General features: G+C 41.8%; 1 protein-coding gene across 2 annotated transcripts in view; it reads left to right on the top strand.

The window, feature by feature from the left end:
* Positions 1-25,102, top strand: part of STX8 (syntaxin 8) — a 241,486-nt gene that overhangs the window by 24,246 nt on the left and 192,138 nt on the right. For both annotated transcript variants that reach the window (XM_082860318.1, XM_082860317.1), the window contains one exon: positions 20,931-21,055. In XM_082860318.1, coding sequence (XP_082716444.1) covers positions 20,931-21,055 — 125 coding nt within the window. The remainder of the gene's footprint in view (positions 1-20,930; positions 21,056-25,102) is intronic.

The following is a 25,102-nucleotide window of genomic DNA, read 5'->3' as shown; positions in this document are numbered from 1 at the left end:
AAAGAGGGGCCTTTAATCTTTATTTTTAACATGGACGGTCTTTACTTCTGGTTAGTGTGCCCTTTCCTTTAGTGATTAAAACAGGTGTACAATGTATATTTGATAGGCCACAAACAGGCTGTTTCAAGTAGCGTAAAATTCAAGTTAACTCGTCTATAAGCCAGAATGACTTCTCTAGATCTCAGTATGTCAAAATTACTCCTATTGCTTGTCACCCTATCTCTTTTTGGTCACCCCTCTTCTCTCCTGTGATAATCTGTTTGCTACTTAAAGCCCTACCTGTTCACGTTCAGCGTCACCTGGGTTTGTGTTTAGAAATGTAGTCTCAGACCCCACCCCCGCCCTACTCAATTAAATCTGCATTTGAACAAGATCCTCAGGTGGCTTGAATGCCCCTTCCAGCTTGAAATACTGCTTTATATCACTTGTTCTTAATTGTGGGACTCAGCATCAGAATCACCTACGAGGCTTTAAAAAAAATAAATAAAAAGACAAGCGTCCAGGCCATATACTTGCAGAGTCTGAACGAGTGTCTGGTGGGCGGCCTGGGTAGCCGTAACACGGTGGGGAGCTCCTCGGGGGTGGGTGGCAGGGTAAGAACCACTGCTTTCTTTCACGGGGCCGAGAGATGAGCGCTAACGGCTTACACCTGCGTGTTTTCTGTGTGCCGGGCGCTATGCTAAGCTGTACGTGCCTGCAGTGTTATATCTTTATAACATCCCACTTTACAGGAGAGAAGCTGAGGCTTGGAGGGGTCAGGTAACTTGCACATGATTCTAAGACTAATCTGTCTCAGAGTTTGGATTTCCTCTAGATCTGTGTGTCTTCAGATGGGAACTCTTAACCGTTGCACCATAAGAAGAGCTGGACCAGGAATTAGAAGCGCTCGGCTCTGTCGCTTCCTAGTCAGTCATCTGGGCTTCAGAATCATTGACTTGAAAATGGGTGTGTGTGTTCTGCCTCGTTTTCATTGTTTGGACCAGGTGAGGTGATTGGAACGTGAAGGGCTTTGTAAGCTCTAAAGCCTTTACAACTACAAGATGAGTGCTCGAGGGGGACCTGGCCTCCCTGACCAGTCTCGTTTCATGTTCTGCACCTGGTTCTCCTCCCTCCTATTCTCACCTCCCACGGCTCCTTCTGTGTCCCTTTCCTCAGTGCCCGGCTTGCTGGCTGTGGTCTTGATGGTAAACAGTCGCACATTGATTCTAGCAATGGAATCCATGATGGCAACGACTTACCTTCCTGGACGTATTTTAGCTGAAGCCTCCTTAAGCCCAAAGTAAATGAAGCGGTAGGAAGATTTTAGGGAATTTAGCAGGTCAGTAGCAGAGGTGTGTCGGACGGAGGCCCACCAAGGCCTCTGAAGTCCTATCACCAGGACACCCCCTGCTCCTCCTGTTTAATTTAAGGCTGATCCACCTGGTGGGCCTGCAGGTGTTGCTTATGGGTGAATGGTTGGGCTGGCCAGGGACAGAAAGACCAGCCTGAGGGGAAACTGAAGCAGGGGTAACTAATTCCTGAGGGTTTGAAATAATGAAGGTAACCGGCCAGGCTGATTTCCATGCTCTCAAGATGAAACTTTGAGGGAACCATAGATGTTTTATTCAGACACAGAAATCTAGAGGAATTCAAAGTAAGCTTGCAGAAGAGTTGACAAGTGTGTGAGCCCTGTAGAGAGACATGACTTCTGAGGATTGGCTTGATGAGGTAAAATGGATAGAGCAGACCGTGGTGGTCCACTCCAGGCACCACGGAATGCGCCCGAGAATGAGAAACCAGTGCGGCAATTAGATATCGCTCCCTGTAAAGGAAGTCTGGAAGTCACTGAGGTATGAAAGAGGAAAGACAATGGTAGGTGGCCTGGAAGGTGAATTATTGGTGAACCCTTGTCGGGCTAGGATTGCTTTAGACCCATGTCTGTATACCTGTCTGTATTAGTTTGCTAGGGCTACTGTAATGAAGTACCACAGACTGGGTGGCTCAAACAACAGAAATGTATTTTCTTACAGTTCTGGTGGCTGGAAGTCCAAGGTTAAGGTGTCACCTTCAGAGTTGGTTCCTCCTGAGGGCCATGACAGCAGGATCTGTTCCAGGCCTCTCTCCTCGGCTTGTAGATGGCCGTTTTCCCCTCTGTCTTCTCTGTCATACCCGCGTGTGTGTCCGTGTCCAAATTTCCTTTTCTTACTGGATTAGGGCCCACCCTCGTGACCTCACTTTAACTGCCTCTTTAAAGAACTTATCTCCAAATATTGTTCCATTCTGGATTACTGGGGGTTAAGACCTCAACGAATGAGTTTTGCCGGGGTGGGGGTGGGGTGGGAGGGACGGACACAGTTCAGCCCATAACTGTCCAAAAAGTAAGTCCTACACACATTCTAGGAGAATCTGATTGGTAAGGAAATGCATACAAGGTAAAGCCATTCTCAAATTCTTATGTAGAGGAAGCCCTGGGAAATCTACTCAAGGGCTGTGAAATGAACACCTACATAGCACTGCCCAACCCCAGCTCGTCAGGGAGGATGGCAGCAGTGCAGAGTCGATGGAGGCAGGCAGTGCGTGTATGGATGAGTGTGTGCACGAACACAGGTTAAACTCAAGGAAATTGCTAGAAGTAGACTGTCTTAGATTTGAGGTCAGAGTTTCCAGTCTTTGATTTCACCCACATGCCCATGTCAGAGTTACTTTTGCCTTTTTTTTTTTAACCCCGAATCCCCACCTTTGAGGCCTCCCCTTCCTTCCCCAACCCCCCATACCCAAATAACTCTTGCTTGGACCTAGCCTTCTGAGGATCTGAATTCAGTTGTAGACATGAATTGGATTTGGGTTCCCAGTTCGATCTTGCCCTCCCACCTCCTGACTGTCAGGCTGCCCGGTCATTTCTGAGACCTTGTTGGGGACCTTTCAGCTGTGTCCCTGGAGAAACCTCATTCCCTCCCCTGCCCGTCCATTGCTCTTAGGGTCTCCGGTGACTCGCAAAGATTTCTTCAGTCCTGCAGATTCCTAGTTCTGGGCTCCTCCATCGTTTCCGTTTGCTTCCCTAATCTCTGGATTCCTCCAATAGTTTTGATGGCTTCTGTCATTCTTGATATCATTGTGGGTTGCTTTGTCACTGGGGGAGGCAGGGGGTGGGGGCCGGCTCACGTCTTGCTTTTAGGTCACAACCTACAGAAGCACATTGGTCAGGAAGCCTTATCAGAACTTGAAAGTGTTATAGACCTGCGCTCTCTGGCACATCTTGTCATTCATGCTAGACCATCACCACAGGTACTGTTGGAGAACTGGGGGTGATCTGCTAATCGGTAGTGCGAAGCCCCCTAATGACTGGCGGCAACACCGCAAGATCAGTTGACCAACCAGGACTCCCTGAAAACTGTCGACCCTCCCTGTCCTCCTGAGCTCTTCCCTCTTCTCTGGTTTCCTCTGTGGCCTCCTCTTCTCACCCCAAGTCTTTGCTTCCTCTCTCTCCCCCATCCCCCATTCTCAGGAGTCCTTTTGCCATCCCCTGCCCCCCAAAACTTTCCTCCTCTTTCCTCTTCCTCATCATATGTGGACTTGTTAAGCAGAGGAGAGTATTGTCAAACTTCAGTTTGGATTAGCATTTCCTTTAAACAGACACGAGTGTAGGAATCCCATAGTTGAATGCGTAGCTGTCATGTGATGGCGTCTGAGTTTTACCTTACGGATTACTGATCCTTATTCTGAAGCAGTAAGCCTTGATGTGAGACTTGGTCTCAGTAAGCAACGGTTGACTAATTGAGGACATTTGGAAACTTGTTAAAGAAGTCTCTGTAACAATGTCTCTTGGAAGAAGATAAGCCCTAATTTATAAAGCAGTGACACAGCTTCGGATTGAAAACCCCGCTGCCCTTTATATTTGAGAGCATTGCCAATTCTCACAATTAGTTAAACCTTTGTAAAGAGAGAAAAAAAAATCATTGCATACTTCAGTGCTCTGTGACCATCTCAGAGATTATGTGATTAACTCGGCTGTAGTGGGTGGCTAATTGGGTAAGCTTTAATCTTCACACCACCAAGTATATTGAGGATTATAGGAAATAGGAAGTTATTTAGAGGTTGAGATGGTAATGTGTCAGGAATCCTATATTAACAAGCAGACCAACTGCTAACGTCAAAAGAATAGAAGAAAATGAAATGTTCACATTTTCTTAGAGTGAGCTTTACATTTAATTTCAGATATTTACTTTTCCTTGGAGCTGCTAAAAAAATATATATATACTTCCAATTTATATTTCATTTCACTGTATTGGCAGCCAAGGGAGGCGAAAGAAAAATTTGCATTGAATATTCCATTAAAAGTATTGCCCTTCTACCATTTGAGATCATTGAATGTTTTCTTTCAATTTAAAGCTTGATTTATAAGAAGGATGATTGCCATCTGATAGTACTGAGATTTCCTAAAAAATTATTCGTTTATACTTTGTTGCTTGAAGTTATGAACACATGATGAACCGACTCTTGCAGAAGAGGAAATCTCTGAGGAATATACTCCTGCATCATTAGCTGTGAGACAACGGATAAGCCATAATTTATCCTTTTTACTTATGCCCCAGAAATACACTAACTTTCTGGGTCATCTGGCATGTAAAGGATATGCTGAAATCAGTAAAGATGTGCTTCTCTCTCTTTGAGTGACCCCAAGGATAGTTGAACTAAGGTGGTATTAAGTGCAGTCAAGAATATTAAATTTCTCTGATAATTTAATAAACTAGTTAAGGAATAAAAAATGTGGTAAATGGAAGCTTTTCTTTTGAGTGCAAAAAAACCCTAAACAAACGAACAAAATCTAGTTTTTACATTTGAGCTCTTTACAGTTCAGCAAGAAAGACATGAATTAAAGATTCATACAAATAAGTAAAATCAGTTCAGCAGAAAAATATATTGTGCTTTGAGGGAATATTAGTGGGGAGCTGATTTAGCTAGGGAAGCCATGTGGTTTTAATATTTTTTTTTTTTTTGCAAGCCTATATTTTGTTTCTCCATCTAAATTTTAAATACCTTGAGGACGGGGACCAAAACCTAACACGATGGTTAAGAACTGTTTGCTCACTGAATGAAAATCTTTTGTTTTTCCAGTATCTTTTATAAATACCTAGTGGGAGTTTGGTATATAGCAGGCGCTCAGCAGATTTCTGTTGATTGAAAGGTAGACTGAGTCGGGATGTGATAGGCTGGGCTCTGTAAACAAACCTGGGACCCTCAGGGGAATAGCAGATGAAAGCATTTTTTGCCTGCCTTACATAGAGTCTGGTGGTTCTCTGGGACAGCTCCCTTCAAAGGGTGATTCAGGGTTTCCCACCATGTGGCTGTGCTGTCTTTGACACGAGACCTTCATGCTCGCTGTGAGGGGAGAAGAGAGAGGGTGTGGAGGCCTCACCCCCTCTCATATGCCATCGCCTAGAAGTTGCGTATGTAGCAGCCCGTTGGCCGTAACCAATCACATGGCTCCAACTTGCCTGCCGGGGAGACTGGGAAATGTAGTCTTTGACTACGCTCACAAAGAGGCGCATGAAATGGGACTTGGGGCAACCCCTCACTTTTTGTCTCTGCCTCACTGATGATTGGGGGTGGTTTGATGGAAACATAAGTAACTTTGGTACATAGTCTGCCTACTTTCTTAATTAGCGGAGATTAGAATCAGAAGTTAATAGAGGCACATGAGGTGGGCTGAGAGGCGACCCTGGTGGGGTTTGTTCGCCTTTTATAATGCTCATTCTGAAAGAGTTCAGGCAGGCAGGGGAAACAAGACAGAAATTCAGTGCAAATGGGTATATACAGTGCAGACTAGAAAGGGAGGTTGTGTCTGCAGCAGTCAGAGGAGGAGAAGGACCAAGGAAAGCACCTAAAAGGTCTGGAAAAGAAGACGGTGTTTATTGTTCTTACCCTCATCAAGGGGGTGCCTGGTTTAGCTCACGCATTAGTATTACAGCCACGATGCCCTTAGCTGCAGGGAACAGATAACCCTACCCAAAACCACTTACATAAGGAAAAATACCTCTGTATAATAAATTCCAAGTTAGAGAATTGAGAGGGATGGTTAATTCCACAGTCGGTGATGATCCAGGTTCTGGCCATGTCTTTGTTTTGCCTTCGTCTTCAGACCGCCTCCTCTTGGTCGAGAATACCTGTAGAAAGTTCCCAGCCACACTCCAGACTTCAGTAGGAGAGGAAGGAGGGTGTGTCTTGCATAAGTAATGTATTCACGTGGCTGAGACATTCTTTTTTCGAAACTTTCTATTTTTTTTTTTTTTTGGAAGATGTTGGGGGTAGGAGTTTATTTATTTATTTTTGCTGTGCTGGGTCTTCGTTTCTGTGCGAGGGCTTTCTCTAGTTGTGGCAAGCCGGCGCCACTCTTCATCGCGGTGCGCGGGCCTCTCACTATCACGGCCTCTCTTGTTGCGGAGCACAGACTCCAGACGTGCAGGCTCAGTAGTTGTGGCTCACGGGCCTAGTCGCTCCGCGTCATGTGGGATCCTCCCAGACCAGGGCTCGAACCCGTGTCCCCTGCATTAGCAGGCAGATTCTCAACCACTGCGCCACCCGGGAAGCCCGTGGCTGAGACATTTTAAAAGCACTTAACAGTGTTCAGTGAAAAGCCTCCCTCCGTGTGCCCCCCTCCTCAACAAATACCAGTGTTAATAATTTTTGGTATATATTTCCAAGGTTCTCTTGAATATATGCCAGCAAATAGGAATATTTTCTTATTTCGCTCCATCTTTTACACAAACGGTAGCATACTACACAAATTATTCTACAGCATTCTTTTGTCATCTAAATATCCTGGAGATCTTCCCAAACCAGCACATGAGGTTTTGTCATTAGCTTTGGGGTTTTTTCTTTTTTTGAAATATGAGGGTTGATGTTGTAATTGAATCCTCTGTCATTAGTTTTTTTTATAGCCTTATATTTCATTGTATGCACTACTGTAATTTAACTAGTTTCCTATTGATATGTGTATTGTTTCCACTCTATTACATTTGTGTATATATATTACATAGTTTTTTTATTACAAAAATATAGTGGTGAATAACCTTATACATAAGGGATTTCATATGTGTGAAGGTCTAGGTCTATCTCTAGATAAGTTCTTAGAAGAAGGATGGCTGGGCCAAAGGATATATGCATTTATAATTTTCATAGAACCAGTTTAACCTTGTGCTAGCAACTTATGTGACTGCCTATTTCCATACAGTCTTCTCCAAAGAGTGTTATTAAATTTTGTATCCTATTCCAATCTAGTATATGAAGATAGTTCTGATGTTAAATTTTTGTTAAATTTGTTTACTCTGTTAAATATTTGATCCATTTGGAATTTGAAGAGTACGAATCACACTTTTTCCCTATTTGACTATTTTTGTGACTGACTACATTTTTTTTTTTTTACTGAGTCATCCATCTTCACAAATTCTGAGATGAGATTTATCGTATAATACATTCGCATATATGTTTGGATCTATTTCTGGACTTCGTAAGGCATTTCATTGATCTCTGCTAATACCATTTTGTGGCTTTGTTATAAGTTTTAGTACATGATAGGGCTAGTCTTGTCATTGTACTACTTAAACAATTTTCATTTAAAAAACCCCTCAAAATCAGCTAATCTAATTCCAAAAAAGAGAAATAACTGGTGGTTTTTTAAAAATTGAGGTTACATGAAATCTTAATCCTTTATAATGTTGAATTTTCCTACCCAAGAATATGGGTTTTTTTTTCTGTTTGTTCAAGCCATCTTTCAGGCCTTTCAGAATGTTTTCTTCAAATACACATTTCTGGTTTAATTTATTTTGAGGTATTTTATCGTTTGGGTGGTAGTTTTAAATTCAGTTTTTCATTTCGTCATGCTTTTTGATGTTTATATGAAAACTGGATATCTGGATGCTATTATATGTAAACAGTCTAATTCTCATTGTTTTCAGTAGTTTTTCTGTTGATTCTCTTGTATTTTCCAGTTATTTTCTAAGAGGGGGAAAAACAACACCTCCTGGAAGCTTCACAGTAGACTTTGGCTCAAAACAGAAGTAGGCTAGGATTGTATCACATGCTATGTTATACCAAGAGCCGTGGTGGAATGGAGTTGCCATGATTGGCTTGGTTTATTCAGGATAGATACATCCCTGAACTGAAACTGAGGACAGGCTTATGTTCCCTGAGCAGTGGAGCCTTGAACAAAATTGAATTCTGATAACAAGGGAGAAAGGACATAGAGATGTTGGGTGGGACTGCTGTACCACCCCTCCTCTGTGTTCCCTTAGCAACAGTGACTCTCTTCATCTTGAAGTTTCTTCTGACACCAGAGACTCCAGGTTCCTCACTACTGTGACCTCAGTAAGTTCTTGAAATCCCAGAGAAGTGGTAGCTCACTGGCCTTCTGGGTTATTTTATTTAGGTTCAAGTGGAACTTGGATAATTGCCTTAAATCTCTAGTTCACTGTTTAAAGAAGCTGGGCTATTTACTCTTACCTGTATTCCTGAAGAGGTTTAGGAGAAGTGCTTTCGAAGTAGAACCCAGTTTCAACAGCAACACATTTATACAGTTTCATAGAACTGGCTGCTTCTGTAGACAGATGATCTTGTGCATTTTGTTAATTGTTTAATTCCATTTGGGGGGTAATAGCTTCTGACTTTGTCTCCATGTTCTGGAGAAACATAGGTTAAATAGGTTAATTTGTTGTGGGGACTGATACTTAGGGACAAGAGGGAGTGTTTGAAACATGGACCGACTTGAAAAATCTGGAATATATGTTGCCTTAGCAGTTTTTTTTCTGTATTAACTACTGGTCTGATACTAGCCATGCAAAGTGTACGGTGACCATGTTTTCTTGGGGGGAAAAACTGGATATGTCATATGACCAAGTATTTCTTTTGACTTTTCTGGAAGAGGCAGTTTGGTTGATACTGTCAGGCCAAAATGTTGATGCTTTGGGATGTTCCGGTGGTTAATGGGAACGAATAGAATACTTTTGAAAAAATGTAAAACATAAATTTACTTTTAAAGATGTGTATCACATGTAAACACCCAACTGTACAAAAAGGTTATTGATGAAAACTGGAGTGCCCTCCCACTTCTGGCATGCATTTTCCCTTTTCCTCCCTGGAGGCAGCAACTTCTAACAGTTTTGTGTATCCTTCTAGAAAGGTAATACACATGTATAAGGATACACATACATCTCCAGTCACTCTCACCCTTTCAGTTTTTAATGTGAATTATAGTGTAAAATGTCCTCTTTACTGTGCGTTATCTTTTTTGTCTAGCAGTATATCTTGGGGCTTATGAAGTAGGATGTTTAAATAGTACTCTTAAGTATCTTGAAATTGTCTCAAACTTGACAGTAGCTCTTTTGAAGTGTTTCAGTTATGTGTACTAACAAGACTGATTATCACTTGAAGGTCATTTAGCCCAGATTTTTTTTTCTCCGTGGGCTAGGAAAAGAAGCTCTGTTAGCAGCCTGACTTCCAAATAGATACTAATGGTAAAGAAGGATTATCCATTTGGATGACTGATCAAGGGAGTAAACCCAGAGACGTTAAGACCTAGGTAAATATCGGTCGTTGCAATCCCACATTGTTGCTCAAGTCAATGAAGGTGGCCAGTTATCACTGTGTGATACAGCATGGTCTGTCCATGAGCTCGCAGCAGCAACCTGGTAGTTCCTCTCCTAGGAAGGTCTTGAAAGCTGGACAGCAAAGACATACCAAATGAAAACAAACTTAAAAGGTGCTATTTATAATAGTATTTTAAAAACAGGAGATACGTAGGAATAAGTCAAATGAAAGTATGAAACCTCTATACTAAAAACTATAAAGCATTTAGAGAAAGGAAGGAAAACCTAATAGAGGGATAACCATGTTCACAGATTGGGAGGACTCAGTACTGTAAAGATGTTAGTTCTCTTAAAATTGATCTGTAGATTCAGAGCAAACCCGTTTAGATTCCCCAGCCAGTTTTTTTTTGTTGTCACTTAAGCTGATTCTAAGGTACAGTAATTTTGAAGAGCCAAGGCAATTTTGAAGAAAAAAAGTTTTGAACACTCACGTGATCATTTATCAAGACTTAACCGTAAAGCTGCAGTGTGGTGTTGGCACAAGGACAGGCCAGTAAACCAGTGGATCAAAATAGAGTCCAGAAACAGCCCTCCATACACATGTTGTCACATGATTTATGACAGGTGACACTGCAGTGCAGTGGAGAAAAGATCTTTTCAATAAATAGTGTTAGGTCAGCTGAATGTCCACATGGAAAAAAAACAAATCTTAGCCTCTACAGTCAACCTTCCATGAAAATCGATTCCAGAACGATTGTAGACCTAAATGTGAAAGGTAAAATAAAACTTTAAGAAAATGTAGGAAGATATCTTTATGACCTTGAGAATAGGCAAAGATTTCTTAAACAGAACACAAAGACTGAATGTGAAGGAGATGCATGGTAAATTGGATTTCCTTAAAATAAATTCTGTGTATCAAAAGATAGCACAGAGAGAGTGAGAGCCAAGCCATAGAATGGGAACCTAGATTTGCAGTGAATATATCTGGCACATAAGATATATTTGACACGGAATATATAAAGAGCCCCCATAAATCAAGAAAAACTCCTTAGGGAAAAAATAGGCAGACAACTTGATGTTGTACTTGACAAAAGAGGATGTCCAGTGGCTGAACACATGAAAAGGTATTCAGCCTCTCCAGTCATCAGGAAATTGCAAACTAAAACCATGCTGTCATACCATTATGCCTGCCAGATTGGCTAAAATTAAAATTACAGATGTCTCAGGAGTTACTAAGATGTGGAGCCACTGGAGTTCTCATGTCCTGCTGGAGGGACCATCATTTTACAACCACTCTGGAAAGCTCTCTGAAAACTGTACTAAAGACATGTACGTGTTGATAGCATCCTTCCAAATAGTCCCACCTGGAAACAACCACTGAACACCAACACTGTAGTGGATAAATACATGATGGCGTATTTTATACAATGATCCTAATGAGAGGAAACGATCTACAGCCACACACCGCACACTGGATGCATCTCACAAACACAGCACTGAGTGAAATAAGCCAGGCAGAAGCTTGCGTACTGTATGGATTCCATTCCTATAAAGGCAGGCCTTGTATATGGTGTTATCAGTAATGAAAGTGGTTCACTTTGGGGGACGTAGTGACCAGAAGGGGGCATGGGAGGTCCTGGGGTTCTGCTTACGCTCCGTTTCTTATCCTGGGTAGTGATTAACTGGGGGTGTTCACTTTGTGAATTCTTTGAGCTCTACGCTTCGGTTTCTTTGCCTATATGTTCTACTTGAATTTAAAAATTCGTAAATACACATGTATACACACTTTTATGTAATACATATGTGTATATATACTTATAAGTATACTTACATATACACGTATACTTACAATATATAGCATAATGTATACTTACATTACATATATGCTTAGTGTATATATTACATGTGTATGTGTATGTATACGTATATAGCCATGTATACTTATGTATAAGTATACATGCATATATACACTGAGACGCTTGTGTATCCGTACGTGTGTGTATGTATGTATGCACACACATACACAGCTATGTCTTGAACAGGCCACAAGATGGAGATGTAAGTCAATAGAAGGGGAGACATACTCAGACCTTTCCAGTTTCTAGATTTTTTTTTTTTTTTTTTTTTTTTTTTGGCTGTACGTGGGCCTCTCATTGTTGTAGCCTCTCCCGTTGCGGCACAGGCTCCGGGCGCGCAGGCTCAGCGGCTCCGCGGCATGTGGGACGCTCGCGGACCGGGGCATGAACCCGTGTCCCCTGCATGGGCAGACGGACTCTCAACCACTGCACCACCAGGGAAGCCCCAGTTTCTAGATTTTTAAAAGTTAGGGTTCTCCTCCCTTGAGAGTGAGGAGAGAAGGGTTGATTGCTTGGGCTGTCCAACTTTGGAGGAGGAATCGCTTACCGTTCAGTTCTCTTTCATCTTTTCCCCCCTCCTCTGTGTCACCGCAAACCCATTTGTCATGTTTAAACTTCCTCCTCAGGGCCTCTCTGTAGACTTTTTCCCCGTCCATCTGCAAGCTGCTTATTCTTGTTTCTTTCCCCCTCTTTCATCTTCCTTCCTTTTCCTGTCACATCTTTCTCTTCCATTGCTCTTCTCCCCCTGGAAAAAGATGTTTGGTTTTGGCATTTCTTGGTTTTAGTTTCTGCTTCCCATTCTTGATTTTGAAAGAGAGGAACCCTTTCAGTGCCTTTGATAGTCTTCACTGAGATGGTCTTTACTTCTGTGGGTCTTTGCTGACTTATCAGCGCTCCTTCCCTGGTTCTCCCGCCCTGTGGGGAAATGACTCATCTTTTATTGAATTTAAAACAAATTATCCACGCGATACACACTCATTATAACAAGTCAGTCTACACTGAGGTATGACCCAAAGTTAATACCCTCTCCCCCTTCCTTCCCTCCAGTGTCATTCTCCTGATGTAACCTGTGTTAACCTCCCCACATTTATCTGTGCTTGTACAAATATTTACAAGTGTAGTTACATGAATATGCATTTTCCTTTCCTATTTTGTGGAAAAAAAAGAATTTTACATATTACTCTGTAATTTAGTGTTTTTCATTTAAATTTGGGCATTCCTCTAACAAATAGATTTAACAAAATTCTCTTCAATAGCTGCATTATTTCACGATAGAAATAGGCAGTCACTTTTCCAGCCACTCCCCATTTGATGAATATTGGGTGGTTTAGTTTTTTGCCATTACAAACGATGATGTGGTAAATATCCATGAAGACTGTGGCTTCTACCTCTATAAGACAGATTCCCCTAAGTGGGGTTATTGGGACAAAAGGTATGGGTGTTCAAAATGTAACAGGTTCTGCCATGTCTGTTTCTTAAAAGTTATAGTGCTTTACGTTTCCTCTGACGGTATATGGGAGAGCCCATTTCCCTACACCGTAGGTGTCGGTGGGTGTTACAGAACTGGTTGGGTTATGCTGATCTGATGGGTGAGAAATGGTATCTTGTTTTGAATTGTAGTCCTTAACTACTGGTACAGTTGTGACTTTTGATGGGGAAAATAAAAAGATTTCCTACTTCTGCATGATTACTTTTATTTATTTTTTTTGCGGCGTTGGGTCTTCATTTGCTGGGTGTGAGCTTTCTCTAGTTGCGGCGGGCGGGAGCTGCTCTTTGTGGTGCGGTGGCTTCTCGTTGCAGAGCACGGGCTCTAGGGGCGTGGGTTTCAGTAGTTGCGGTGCACAGGCTCAGTAGTTGCGGTGCACAGGCTCAGTAGTTGTGGCTTGTGGGCTTAGTTGCTCCACGGCATGTGGGGTCTTCCCGGACCAGGGCTCGAACCCGTGTCCCCTGCATTGGCGGGCAGATTCTTAACAACTCCGCCACCAGGGAAGTCCTCATGCATTACTTTTAAATGATAAAACTCACTTGGGAATTGAAAAAGGAAGCAAATTCCTGGCAGTGAATAAACAGGAAGAAGAAAGGAGTTACCTATACACACTGTATTGTAAGTTATGTTGACTTATTTTTTATAAAGCCTCTGTAATACTTTCCAACTTGTGCTTCTTATAAGTGAAAATTGTAAAGAAACTGAAAAAAGAAAAAAACTTTGTCTATTAAAAGAAGGACTTCCCTGGTGGCATAGTGGTTAGGAATCCGCTTGCCAATGCAGGGGACACAGGTTTGAGCCCTAGTCCAGAAGATCCCACGTGCCGCGGAGCAACTAAGCCCGTGCACCACAACTACTGAGCCTGCGCTCTAGAGCCCGCCAGCCACAACTACTGAAGCCTGTGCTCCACAAGAGAAGCCACCGCAATGAGAAGTCCGCGCACCGCAACCAAGAGCAGGCCCCACTTGCCGCAACTAGAGAAAGCCCGTGCACAGCAATGAAGACCTAATGCAGCAAAAAATAAAATAAATAAATTTTTTAAAAAAGCTTTGTTTCTCCCTCCCCCTCTTCTGTATTTGCCAAGCACTTTCATACAGATTATTTTATTTGACCGTCATAATAATCTTCAAGGTAAGCAGAGAAGGGATTACTTTTTTGGTTTACAGATGAGGAAACTCATCGTGCCCAGGGTGGGTTAATGGCAGAAGGAGAACTAGAGCTCATCTCTTTGACCTTGGCTATGGGTTTTGTTTCTCAGGCCTCCCTTTCTCTGAATTGTGGTCCCTTGCAGGGACGCTCATCATCTGTTCCTTCTCACTAGCTTTGAGTACTTTGCCCTCCTGTTCACTGCACTTAGTAGAATCCAGCCAAGGATTGCTAACTTTGCACACGTAATTCCGTGGATGGAGCAGAGGGTTTACAGTTAGAAAACCTGGGTGTGAATCTTGACTCCATTTCGTCTTCTGTAAAATGAAAATAATCATGACTCCTCAAAACGTTGTGAAGTTTGGATGAGAAATATTTGTGAAGGTGTATATTTGTGCTTTTGTGAAGTGGTCTGTAAACATTCCAGAACACTTGCGGTCACTGATCTTAGCAGAGGGGAATTCAGAGGTGGCACGTCTTTCTATCCTGCTCAACACAATTGGAGAAGAGTCCGTGATGGTTTATAAGTATGTGCTAAATGATGTGGCCTGGGCCATAAATGGTCTAGGAGATTGGAGAAGAGAGAGATCCATGTGAGGTGGAGGAGTTGAGAAGAACTGGATGGAATGAGACTTGAGATCGCCGTTGTGGAGTGAGTAGGGTTTGTACCGCTTACGGTTTCCCTCGTTCTTTAACCCTACTCTTTCCAGACCTGTAATTTCCATACCCATCTGTGTATTGGTGCCTGGGTGGTTGCATAAAAATTCACCTGAGGGAGACTACAGATTTCTGGGCCTTGGCTCCAGAGGGAGAGGATGCCATGGTTATTATGAATTTGAGTTTTTGGATATGAACTAGATTGATAAGAAACAAGGTTATTGAGGTGGAAATGATGACTGTATGGGCGGTACTTTTGTGCATCTCGAGCATATACATTATTTGTTCACACCCTTCAACAGTTTCAATGCCAAATTTGGATTTTTGTACATCAGCTGACAAATATAAAATTCTAGCATAGAATTTTTAACACTGTAGAGCATTGTAGTGTTTAATTCTACTCCCAGCCAATTTCATTTTACTGGACTTGCATCTTTGTCCAGAAAACAGTGTTAATTTGCACAACTAATTGAATATTTTAGTGCCTTGTATCTTTAAATGAGTGAGAATGGAAACACATATAAAGGGGAAAACAGGTTGAGGCAAAGATGGAAATCACTGGGCACGCCTAATGCCTAAATGCAAATTGTCAGCCTCATTGGGTTCTCATTGGATTTATCATTTAAGTGTGTTTGGTCATGCAGAACAAAGTGAAAGAAGATGTAGAACATTTGTTATTGAAATGAGTGTCGAAAAGGCACAACAGAAACTCCCTTGTAATATGGAAGCATATTGTTGACTTTCACTCTTTCTCTTTCTAAATGTGTTTTCAAGACTCCACTGTGGGGGCTTCCCTGGTGGCGCACTGGTTGAGAGTCCGCCTGCCGATGCAGGGCACACGGGTTCGTGCCCCGGTCCGGGAGGATCCCGCGTGCCGCGGAGCGGCTGGGCCCGTGAGCCATGGCCGCTGAGCCTGCGCGTCCGGAGCCTGTGCTCCGCAACGGGAGAGGCCATAACAGTGAGAGGCCCGTGTACTGCAAAAAAAAAATTAAATAAATAAATAAATAAATAAATAAAAGAGGCCTCTCTTGGAAAAAAAAAAAAAAAAACGATTCCACTGTATAATAAAGTAAGGAGCTGCTTGTAATAAATGGTAATTATTGGTTAACATTTATTTTGTACTTTAATCGCTAACCAGCAGATGGCGCTCAGTCACCAGACATCTGGCAGAGCAGCTAATTCATCTTTCACTTAGAATTCTTAGGTTTTTATACACCAAGGTCGTAATATATAGCACAGAAAACTACTTAGTATCCTGTGATAAACGATAATGGAAACATGAAAAGTCTACATGTGTATAACTGAGTCACTTTGCTGTACAGCAGAGATGAGCACAACATTGTACATCAACTATATGTCAATTTAAAAAAAGACAAAACCTAAGAATTCTGTGGTGTTTTTTTTTTTTCAATCACTCGTTCCTGTCCTCCTTCGACTTTGCAGGTACCATGACAGTGACATTAAGGTAAAAGTAAAGAATTGTTCCCTTTGGTTTTATTTGCTTGATTTTAGATTGCCTGGATGACTCGAGAATAGCACACAGAGGTTTCTCAAATTCAGGTCAGAGGCCAAAATAATGACTTCTGATGGCCTTTCCCCTCCTGCACTTGTGTTCTTCTGTGAGCTGTTTTGTTAAGTTTTACTGTTACATTTAAAACTTCTTACTGGTAACGTTTAGCCAGCAGTGAATAGGGAGAAAAATGAGAGTGGTTTACAATTAAAAAATTATTTGCTTACGGTAGATTTTAAAGATGCTGTTGTGAGACTTGCCTTGAATGACATGTAAGTAAGAGATTTTCCTTGCTTGAGGTCTTACTGTTCTGGACTAATACTAATTAGTCTAAACAAATTGAATAATCTTTATTCAATTAGTTAACAACAACAACAACAACAACAAAAATTTGAGTACTTTGCAAAAGGCACAGTGTTAGGCATTTATTGTCCCTGGAGTAGCAGCTTCCTGAGGTCAGGTACTTGTCTCTCTTGTTCTCTTCCAAGACCCTAGATTCATGCTGGCACATAGAAGGGACTCAGTAAGTGTGTGTAGGACGGATGGTTGGATGAATAGGTGGATGGGATACAAAAACAGACTTGGGCAGAGTACTGAACTTAAAGAAGTTAGCTGTCTAGTAAATATGGCCACAAGTAGCCACAAATCCATAGCTTATGATCTTGACAGCAGTTTTACTTTGGGGTTGTTACGGGAGTTATGTCGAAATCTGAGAAAATCCCGAAAGGAAATGAAACATTTCCCTAAGTTGTGTCAATTCTCCAAGTCACCCAGTTTGGAAATCTTTATCCTCTGTCTCCATTCTACTGACCAGCACTTGTGGAGCTTTCCTTTGAATTGCTGGGTGAATTGTCCCTTCCCTGCCATTCCATCTTTGCATTTCCCTCATCCAGACCCCCATCCCCTTCTGCCTAAATTGCACTAGCCTTCTGGTCTACCTCCCTGACTGCGGCCTCTCCTCAGTGTAAGCCAGCCTGGATATTGTTGCCAGATTTTGCCTTTAAAGAATGTATGTCAAAGGAAACTATTTCTGATTGAAATTTGAGCCTCTGTGCATCTTTATATTCATGGAAAGAAACTAGCTGAGAAAGCTTTGAGAAGGGAAATCACCCTTTCAGACCATAGTAGCATTTTCACATCTACAGGCAAGTCTAGTTACAAAGCTCTGTAGACTCGATTCAACTCACTGACACCCTAGAAATATCATCTCTAGTCCTGACTGCAAACCTCTCTGTGGCCTGTGAATACTCAAACACCGATGTTTTTTCAGACAAAACAAACATTTTTATGGTCACTTTGACATCTTTTGGAAATGCTAAGAAAAGCTGCTTCTTGGAATTCACTGCTTTTTCAATTCTGTATTCGGTTGATAAGAACACCCTCCCTGTGAACTCTAACAAGTTTCAACTACATTTGTCAGCAGAAAAACATGGATTAACTGCAACCCCCCCATATTGTCATAAATAATGTGTATCACTTTCTTTTGAGGATAAAAATGAAATATTTTTACAGTGTCAGAAGAGACTAAAACTTTTTGGTAAAATCTTAAGACAGATATCTAACCTGTTTAGTAATGTGACATTTATTTGATAAGTTCCATTTTATTAGATAAGTTCCATCTTGAAAATATGGGTAAAAATGATGGATTTATTTTTAAAAACATTTCAAGTCTACCCTAACCTCAGAAGCATAGTATTTAGCATTTCCTTTCTTTAACTGACTTTTCAAAGGAGAAACACTCCTTCATTGTCCTTCCAAAAGTGAGCTTGAGCTGCAAGGTGTTTTAGTGACAGAATTCCCGTTCAAGTTAAAATTCTCTCCATCTGCTCGAACAACGTCAGTCTTTGCTGCTAAACCCTTGAAGGCAGGTAGCAGTTAAGATTTCTTTTGCCTTTTTTTTCTTTTAATCTCAAAATAAATGTTAAATATCCCTCTCATTTTGTCTCTCGCTTAAAAAGCTCAGTGGTTTTCTTAGTTCTGTTTCATAAACACGTACTGAATGCTTCTCCAGCATACTCAGAGGAACTGTCTTTCTGGTCCTAGGGATATAAACATGACTGTCATGTGGTCTCTTTCCTTCCAGAGCTCATAATTTAGGAAGGGAGACAGGTGAGTAAATAACTAACTACAATCCTGCTTGATAAATGCCACGTTGGAGGTTTTGCACGAAGTGCCGTGAGAGCACCAGGAGTGATGGATTTAAGGGAAGAGGGGGTGGGGACGGGAATCGGGAAAGACTAAACAGCAGAAGTGACATTTGAGTTGAGCCTTGGGGGATGAATAGAATTTTGCCAGATGGACAAAGGGGTGTGGGGGTGGGGACCCTCCAGACTCATACAAAAACATGAGAGTGTGAAAGTTTGTGCCTTTGTCTGAGACGTGGTAAGAGTCTTAAGGCTGAAGGAAGAGTAGGGTTATGGAAGGGGGTGTCGGGAGATGACGTTGCAGAGATCACTGGGGCCATGTTGTAAAGCTTCAGTTTGACCTGTAGCTTCTAGGGAGTCGTGACAGTTTTAAAATAGGGGAGATCTCTGGTCTAGAAAGATCGTTCTGGCAGCAGAGTGTAAGGGGATTTGAATCGGGGTGACTGGGAACAAGGAGACCGGTTGGAGACTATGAGCCTTCTACATGAGAGATGATGAAATAGGACATGGACTTGAGAACCAGCTCCAAGGGAGGTCTTGGGAATTGATGAGATGTGGCCGGGGGGTGGAGGTGAGGGGGGGTTGGATGACTTGGGAATACAGTGATGCCGCTAGAGAGGATAGGAGAAGAAACAGCTTATGAGGTGAAAGTTGTGAATTTGATTTTGGGTGTGTTGAATTTGGAGTGGAGTTCCCAGCTGGAGAGTCCTAACGGAAAATCCATAAATGTAGATAGAAGAGCCTGTAGGGAGATGGTGTGGGTAGAGAAATTTGAAAGTCAGTGATTTTTCAATCAGGATGAGGGGTGGGAGGACCTGCCTCCCCTGGATTGTGATATGTGGGGTTTCTTTTTAACTATTTGTACGCCGTTCCTCCCCCACCGTCAGATTTCTGATAGTGCCCTGCCGGGGCGGGAGCCCCCAGGTGAGCATCCGCCACCATGGTGACTCAAGAGAATGTGGCCTGTTTCATTCATATTGGGGAGTAAAAATGGTGTAAGCACTGCTGGCATCTGTCCTTACCGCCTGAGACCACAGATAAAACTGCCCAGGGAGAGACAGCATAGCAAGAAGAGAAGATCTAACTAGAATCCCTGAGGCACACTTCTATTTAAAGGGCAGATGGAAGAAGAGGTACCTGCACGTTACAGAGAAGGACCTGCCCGTGGGAGAGAGTGGGATGGAAGGAGCCGAGGGAGGAAGGGTTTCCTGGATACCGGAAGAAGGTCAGCAGTGGCCAGTGAGGCCTGGAGGACGGGGGAAGTGAGAACTGGCACGAGGTTTTGGCAGTAAGGAGGTTATGGTTGAGAAAAGCCTCAGCGGTGTGATGGGGTAGAAGTTGGATCACGGGGGCTGAAGAGTGAACCCCAAGGGTCAAGAAGTGGATCTGGTGAGCACGGTCCATTCTCTTTTTTTTTTTTTTTTTTTTTTTTTTTATATTTGGCTGCTTTGCGTCTTTGTTGCTGCTCACAGGCTCTCTAGGTGTGGCGAGCGGGGGCTACTTTTCGGTGCGGTGCGCGGGCTTCTCATTGCGGTGGCTTCTCTTGTTGCGGAGCACGGGCTTTAGGCATGCGGGCTTCAGTAGTTGTGGCTCGCGGGCTCTAGAGCAAGGCTCAGTAGTTGTGGCGCACGGGCTTAGTTGCTCCGCGACATGTGGGATCCTGGACCAGGGCTCGAACCCGTGTCCCCTGCATTGGCAGGCGGATTCTTAACCACTGCGCCACCAGGGAAGCCCCTCATTACCATCATTTTAAAAATCCTATGAGTCATACTATAGAGTGAGTGGCTGTTCCCGCCTGGGTAGAAATGGTCGGATATGGTTTCATCCACAAGATGCTCCTCACAGTTTGCACAGAATGTGGGTAGGTGGAGGCAGAAGGGGAGCTACCTGGAGTGAGAAGGATCCTGTGAACATGGGACTGAGGCCAGAAGTGTGTGTTCTGTGTTCCTGGGCCAGCAAGGAGCCCAATATGCCTCGTGCAGAAGGAGCGTATCGGTTACGAGAGGGAGTCAAGATTAGGATGGAGAATTCAGAATTTCTGTTATAAATGCTATGCTATATTCATAGACCTGGTTTTGAAACCCTGCATGTGTTTCTATCTGAGCAGCCAAATACGAAATAAGAAAGTAAGTGGTCATTTTCAATGCTGTAACCTGTAGGGGCAACATTATATCTTCTCGAGAAATAATATTTGTGCCTTTGGTGCCACCTGTGAGACAGACTTTGTCCTAATAGAAAGGCCACTTCCATTTGGCCTTGTGTTTTGAAATTTAAGACCTTCATTTATGATTATTGACTCAGATGTCTCATGGAGGATTAGTAAAACTATTATGCGCTGCCACAGTCTCCTTTACAGGCTGTAATTCTCCTGGGGACCAGGCTTGGGCCTTATTTATCTGCGTATCTCTTCCAGCACTGAACACAGTTGCCGACATAAACTAAGCATGCAATAAATTGCAGTCGAATTGAATTTTCAAAGCAGGCGACGCTAGCCCCCTCGGCACTCGTGGGAGTGATTTGCAGCAGAGCTATGTTTTTCGAGTTATGTAACGCCTGTAATCTTGTTCTCAGGTCCAGCCTGATGACTGGAGGGGCCAAGCGAGGAGGACCCAACCCGTGGCTCTTCGAGGAGCCGGAGGAGACCAGAGGCTTGGGTTTTGATGAAATCCGGGAACAGCAGCAGAAAATTATCCAAGGTACTAAATACCCCAAGGGCTCAGAAACACTGTTAGATTTGTTACCATAGCCTTGGGGATATCCCTCATACCCACTGAAAATCGGAGGTAAAACTGTTGCTCTTGGCGCTTTTGTGCCTCAGGGTACCTGAAGATTAGACAAACGCTGTTGTCCATCCAGGTAGCTCACGGAAGTAGGGATTCTCTCCTGGGAGGACAGAGCAGTTCTGAGTCTGATCAGTCCAGGTGACTCTGAGGCATGTTCCCCCTCCCTGTTCTCCACGATTGGGGATCATTCTCCAAAGAAAAAAACTCCATTTTTTTTCACATATAAGTCAATTTGTTTTATTTTTTACTTTTTTATTGGAGTATGGTTGCTTTACAACGTTCTTAGTTTCTGCTGTACAAAGAAGTGGTTTTGGCTTTTACCTTCAAGTTCATCTGGCCCAGTGGCTTTTAAAACTGCTAATTTCTTCTCGTTGTTAGTTAATTTCAGAAGTAACGCCTATTTGTTATACAAAGTTCAAACAATATAGGGATATAGAAGATGAAAAGCTGTATCTATTGTTTCTCCGATCTCAAACTGTAAACAGATTAACAATATATTTCCTCAGGCTTTTTTCTATACATATATACTGTATATTCAGTGTAAGCACACATATATTTTACATAAATGAGATCATGATATAGATAATTCCACAGCTGTTTAAAAAATTTAATACGTGTGATAGACATTTTTCATGTCAGTGTTACAGATGTTCTACTTTGTTAAAAACAACTTTATGGAGGTGTGGTTGACATCGTAAATAGCACATATGTAAAGTGTATGCTTTAGTAAGTTTTGATACGTGTATACACCTGTGAAACCATGAGTACAATCCAAGTAATAAACATAATCATTACTCTTGACAGTTTTCTTCATGTCTGTCTGTAAATCTTACTGTCGTCCCTCCCACATCCCCAGATAGCTGCTGATCTGCTTTCTGTTGCTATAACTTAGTTTTTTTTATTTTTCTGTATAAATGGAATCATACAGTATGTGCTCTTTTGTTGGGGATGGGGTGGGGTCTGGCCTCTATCTCAGTGTAACTATTTTAAGGTTCATCCGCATTGTTCCATGGATTAGTATTTCATTCTCTTACATTACAGAATAGTATTCCCTTGCATAAACTGACCACAGTCTGCACATCCGTTCACCTGTTGACGCGTATTTTGTATTATACAAATAAAACTGCCATGAACATTCATGTGCAAGTCTTTGTATGGACATACATTTTCATGAATGACTGAGGCGTATGTTTAACTTTATTTTAAACATCTTTATTGGGGTATAATTGCTTTACAATGGTGTGTTAGTTTCTGCTTTTATAACAAAGTGAATCAGCTATACATATACATATATCCTCATTATGTTTAACTGTTAAAGACACTGCCAGACTCATTTCAAAAGTGGTTGTACAATTTTACATCGCCACCAGAAGAATTTGTGTCCCAGTTGCTTCAGATCCTCGCCAAAGAGTGTTATAGAAAGTCTTTTTAGTTTGAGGCATCAAGTAGGTGTGTAGTTGCATTTCATCGTGGTTTACTATGTATTTCCCCAATGACAATCTTTGCACGTGCTTATTTGTCATCAGCGTGTCGTCTTCGATGAAGTGTGTGTTCAGATTGTTTACCTGTTTTTAATTGGGTTGTTCATCTTTTGTTATTGAGTTTTAAGAATTTTATAAAACATATCCTTTTGTATGTCAGATATTTATGTTTCAGAAATATTTTCTCCCCATCTGTGGCTTATATTTTTGGTTTTCTTAACAATGTCCTTTAAAGAGCAGAGGTTCTTAATTTTAATGAAGTCCAATTAGAAATCTTTGACTACCTAAAGCCACAAAGATTTACTGCCTTTTTTTTCCTAGGAATTTTATAGTTTTAGGTTTTACAATAGGTGTATGGTCTACGTTGAATTGATTTTTTTTTAATATAGCAAGATGAAATGCATTTCTTTTTTTTTTCATTTGCATATTTATTTGTTCCAGCACCATTTGAAAGAAAAGAGCATCCTTTCTCTGCTGAATTACTTTACTCTTCTTGGATATCAATTGACCGTATATGGTCTGGGCCTATTTCTGGACTTTCCGTTCTGTTCCATTTGTCCATTTGTTTATCTTTACATCAGTGCCACACTGTCTCCATTATTGTATCTTTGCCACAAGTCTTTAAGTCAGGTAGTATAAGTCTTCCAACTTTGTTCTTTTTCAAAATGTGACTGGCTATTCTAGATCTTTTGCATTTCCATATGAATTTCAGAATCTGCTTTCAATTTCTACAAAAAAGCCTCGTGGGCTTTTGATTGGGATTACACTGCATCTTTAATTTGGGGAGAATTGACATCTTAACAATATTGAGTCTTCTGATCCATGAATATGGCATATCTCTCCATTTATTTAGTTCTTTAATTTTTCTCAGCAGTGCTTTGTGGTTTTCACTGTACATCTTATACATCTTTTATCAGATTTATCCCTAAGTAGTTCATATTTTTTTGTTCTTATTAATGGCATTTATAAATTTCTACTTCTGATTGTGGCTAGTATAAAAATACAATTGATTTTTTGTATACTGACCTTGGATCATGCAGCCTTGCTAATAAACTCACTAATTTATTAACAGCTTTTGGGTAGAATCTATAGGACTTTCTATACAATGGTCAGTGCCATCTGTGGATAAAGACAGTTTTACTTTTTTAAAGGCTTTTTTTAAGAGCAGTTTTAAGTACACAGCAAAATTTAGAGGAGGGTACAGAGAGTTCCCATATAACCCCTTTCCCCACACATGCATAGTCTTCCTCCATTATCAACCACCAGAATGGTATATTTGTTATGATGAATTAACCTACATTGATATCCTAATCACCCAAAGTCCGTAGTTTATTTTAGGGTTCATTTTTGGTGTTGTGCATTCTATGGTTTGGACAAATATAAAATGACACATCCTTCATTACAATATCATACAGAGTATTTCCACTTCCCTAAAAATCTTCTGTGCCCTGCCTGTTTATCTCTCCCTCCTCCCTCAACCCTTGTCAGCCTGTGATCTTTTTACCATCTCCATTGTTTTGCCTTTTCCAGAATGTCAGTAGTTAAAATAATACAGTATGTCGACTTCAGATTGGCTTCTTTCACTTAGTATGTGCTTAAGGTTCCTCCATGCCTTTTCAAGGCTTGATAGCCAACTTCTTTTTAGCACTGAATAATATTCCACTCTCCGCTTGGACCAAGTTTGTTTATCCATTCACCTTCTGAAAGACATCTTGATTGTTTCCATATTTGGGCAATTATGAAAAAGCTGCTATAAACATCTGTGTGCAGGTTCTTGTGTACATGTAATTTACCAACTCTTTGGATAAATACCAAGGAGTGCAATTGCTAGATCACGTGGTAAGAATGTTTAGTGTTGTAAGAAACCACCAAATTGTCTTCGAAAGTGACTGTACCACTTTGCATCCCCACCAGTGATGAATTGAGAGTTCCTATTGCTCTGCATCCTTGCCAGCATTTGATGTTGTCAGTTTCCAGGGTTTGGTCATTCTAATAGACGTGTAGTGGTATCTCTTGCTTTAATTTGCATTTCCCTCATGACTTATGGTGTGGAGCATCTTTCATATGCTTATTTGCCATCTGTATGTGTTTTTTTGTTTTTCGTTTTTTTGCGGTATGCGGGCCTCTCACGGTTGTGGCCTCTCCTGTTGCGGAGCACAGGCTCTGGACGCGCAGGCTCAGCGGCCATGGCTCACGGGCCCAGCCGCTCCGCGGCATGTGGGATCTTCCCAGACAGGGGCACGAACCCGTGTCCCCTGCATCGGCAGGCGGACTCTCAACCACCGCGCCACCAGGGAAGCCCTGTATTTGTCTTTGGTGAGGTATCTGTTAAGACCTTTGGTCCATTAAGAGTTCTTTGTATATTTTAGGTAACAGTCCTTTATTAGATGTTTCTTGCAAATATTTTCTCCCAGTCTATGATTTGTCTTCTCATTTCCTTGATAGTATCTTTCACAGAGCAGAATTTAATTTTAATGGA

This window comes from Leucopleurus acutus, assembly GCF_964270905.1.
Source record: "Leucopleurus acutus genome assembly, chromosome: 19".
NCBI classification, from domain to species: Eukaryota; Metazoa; Chordata; class Mammalia; order Artiodactyla; family Delphinidae; genus Leucopleurus; species Leucopleurus acutus.
This window is presented reverse-complemented; position numbering and strand designations above follow the sequence as displayed.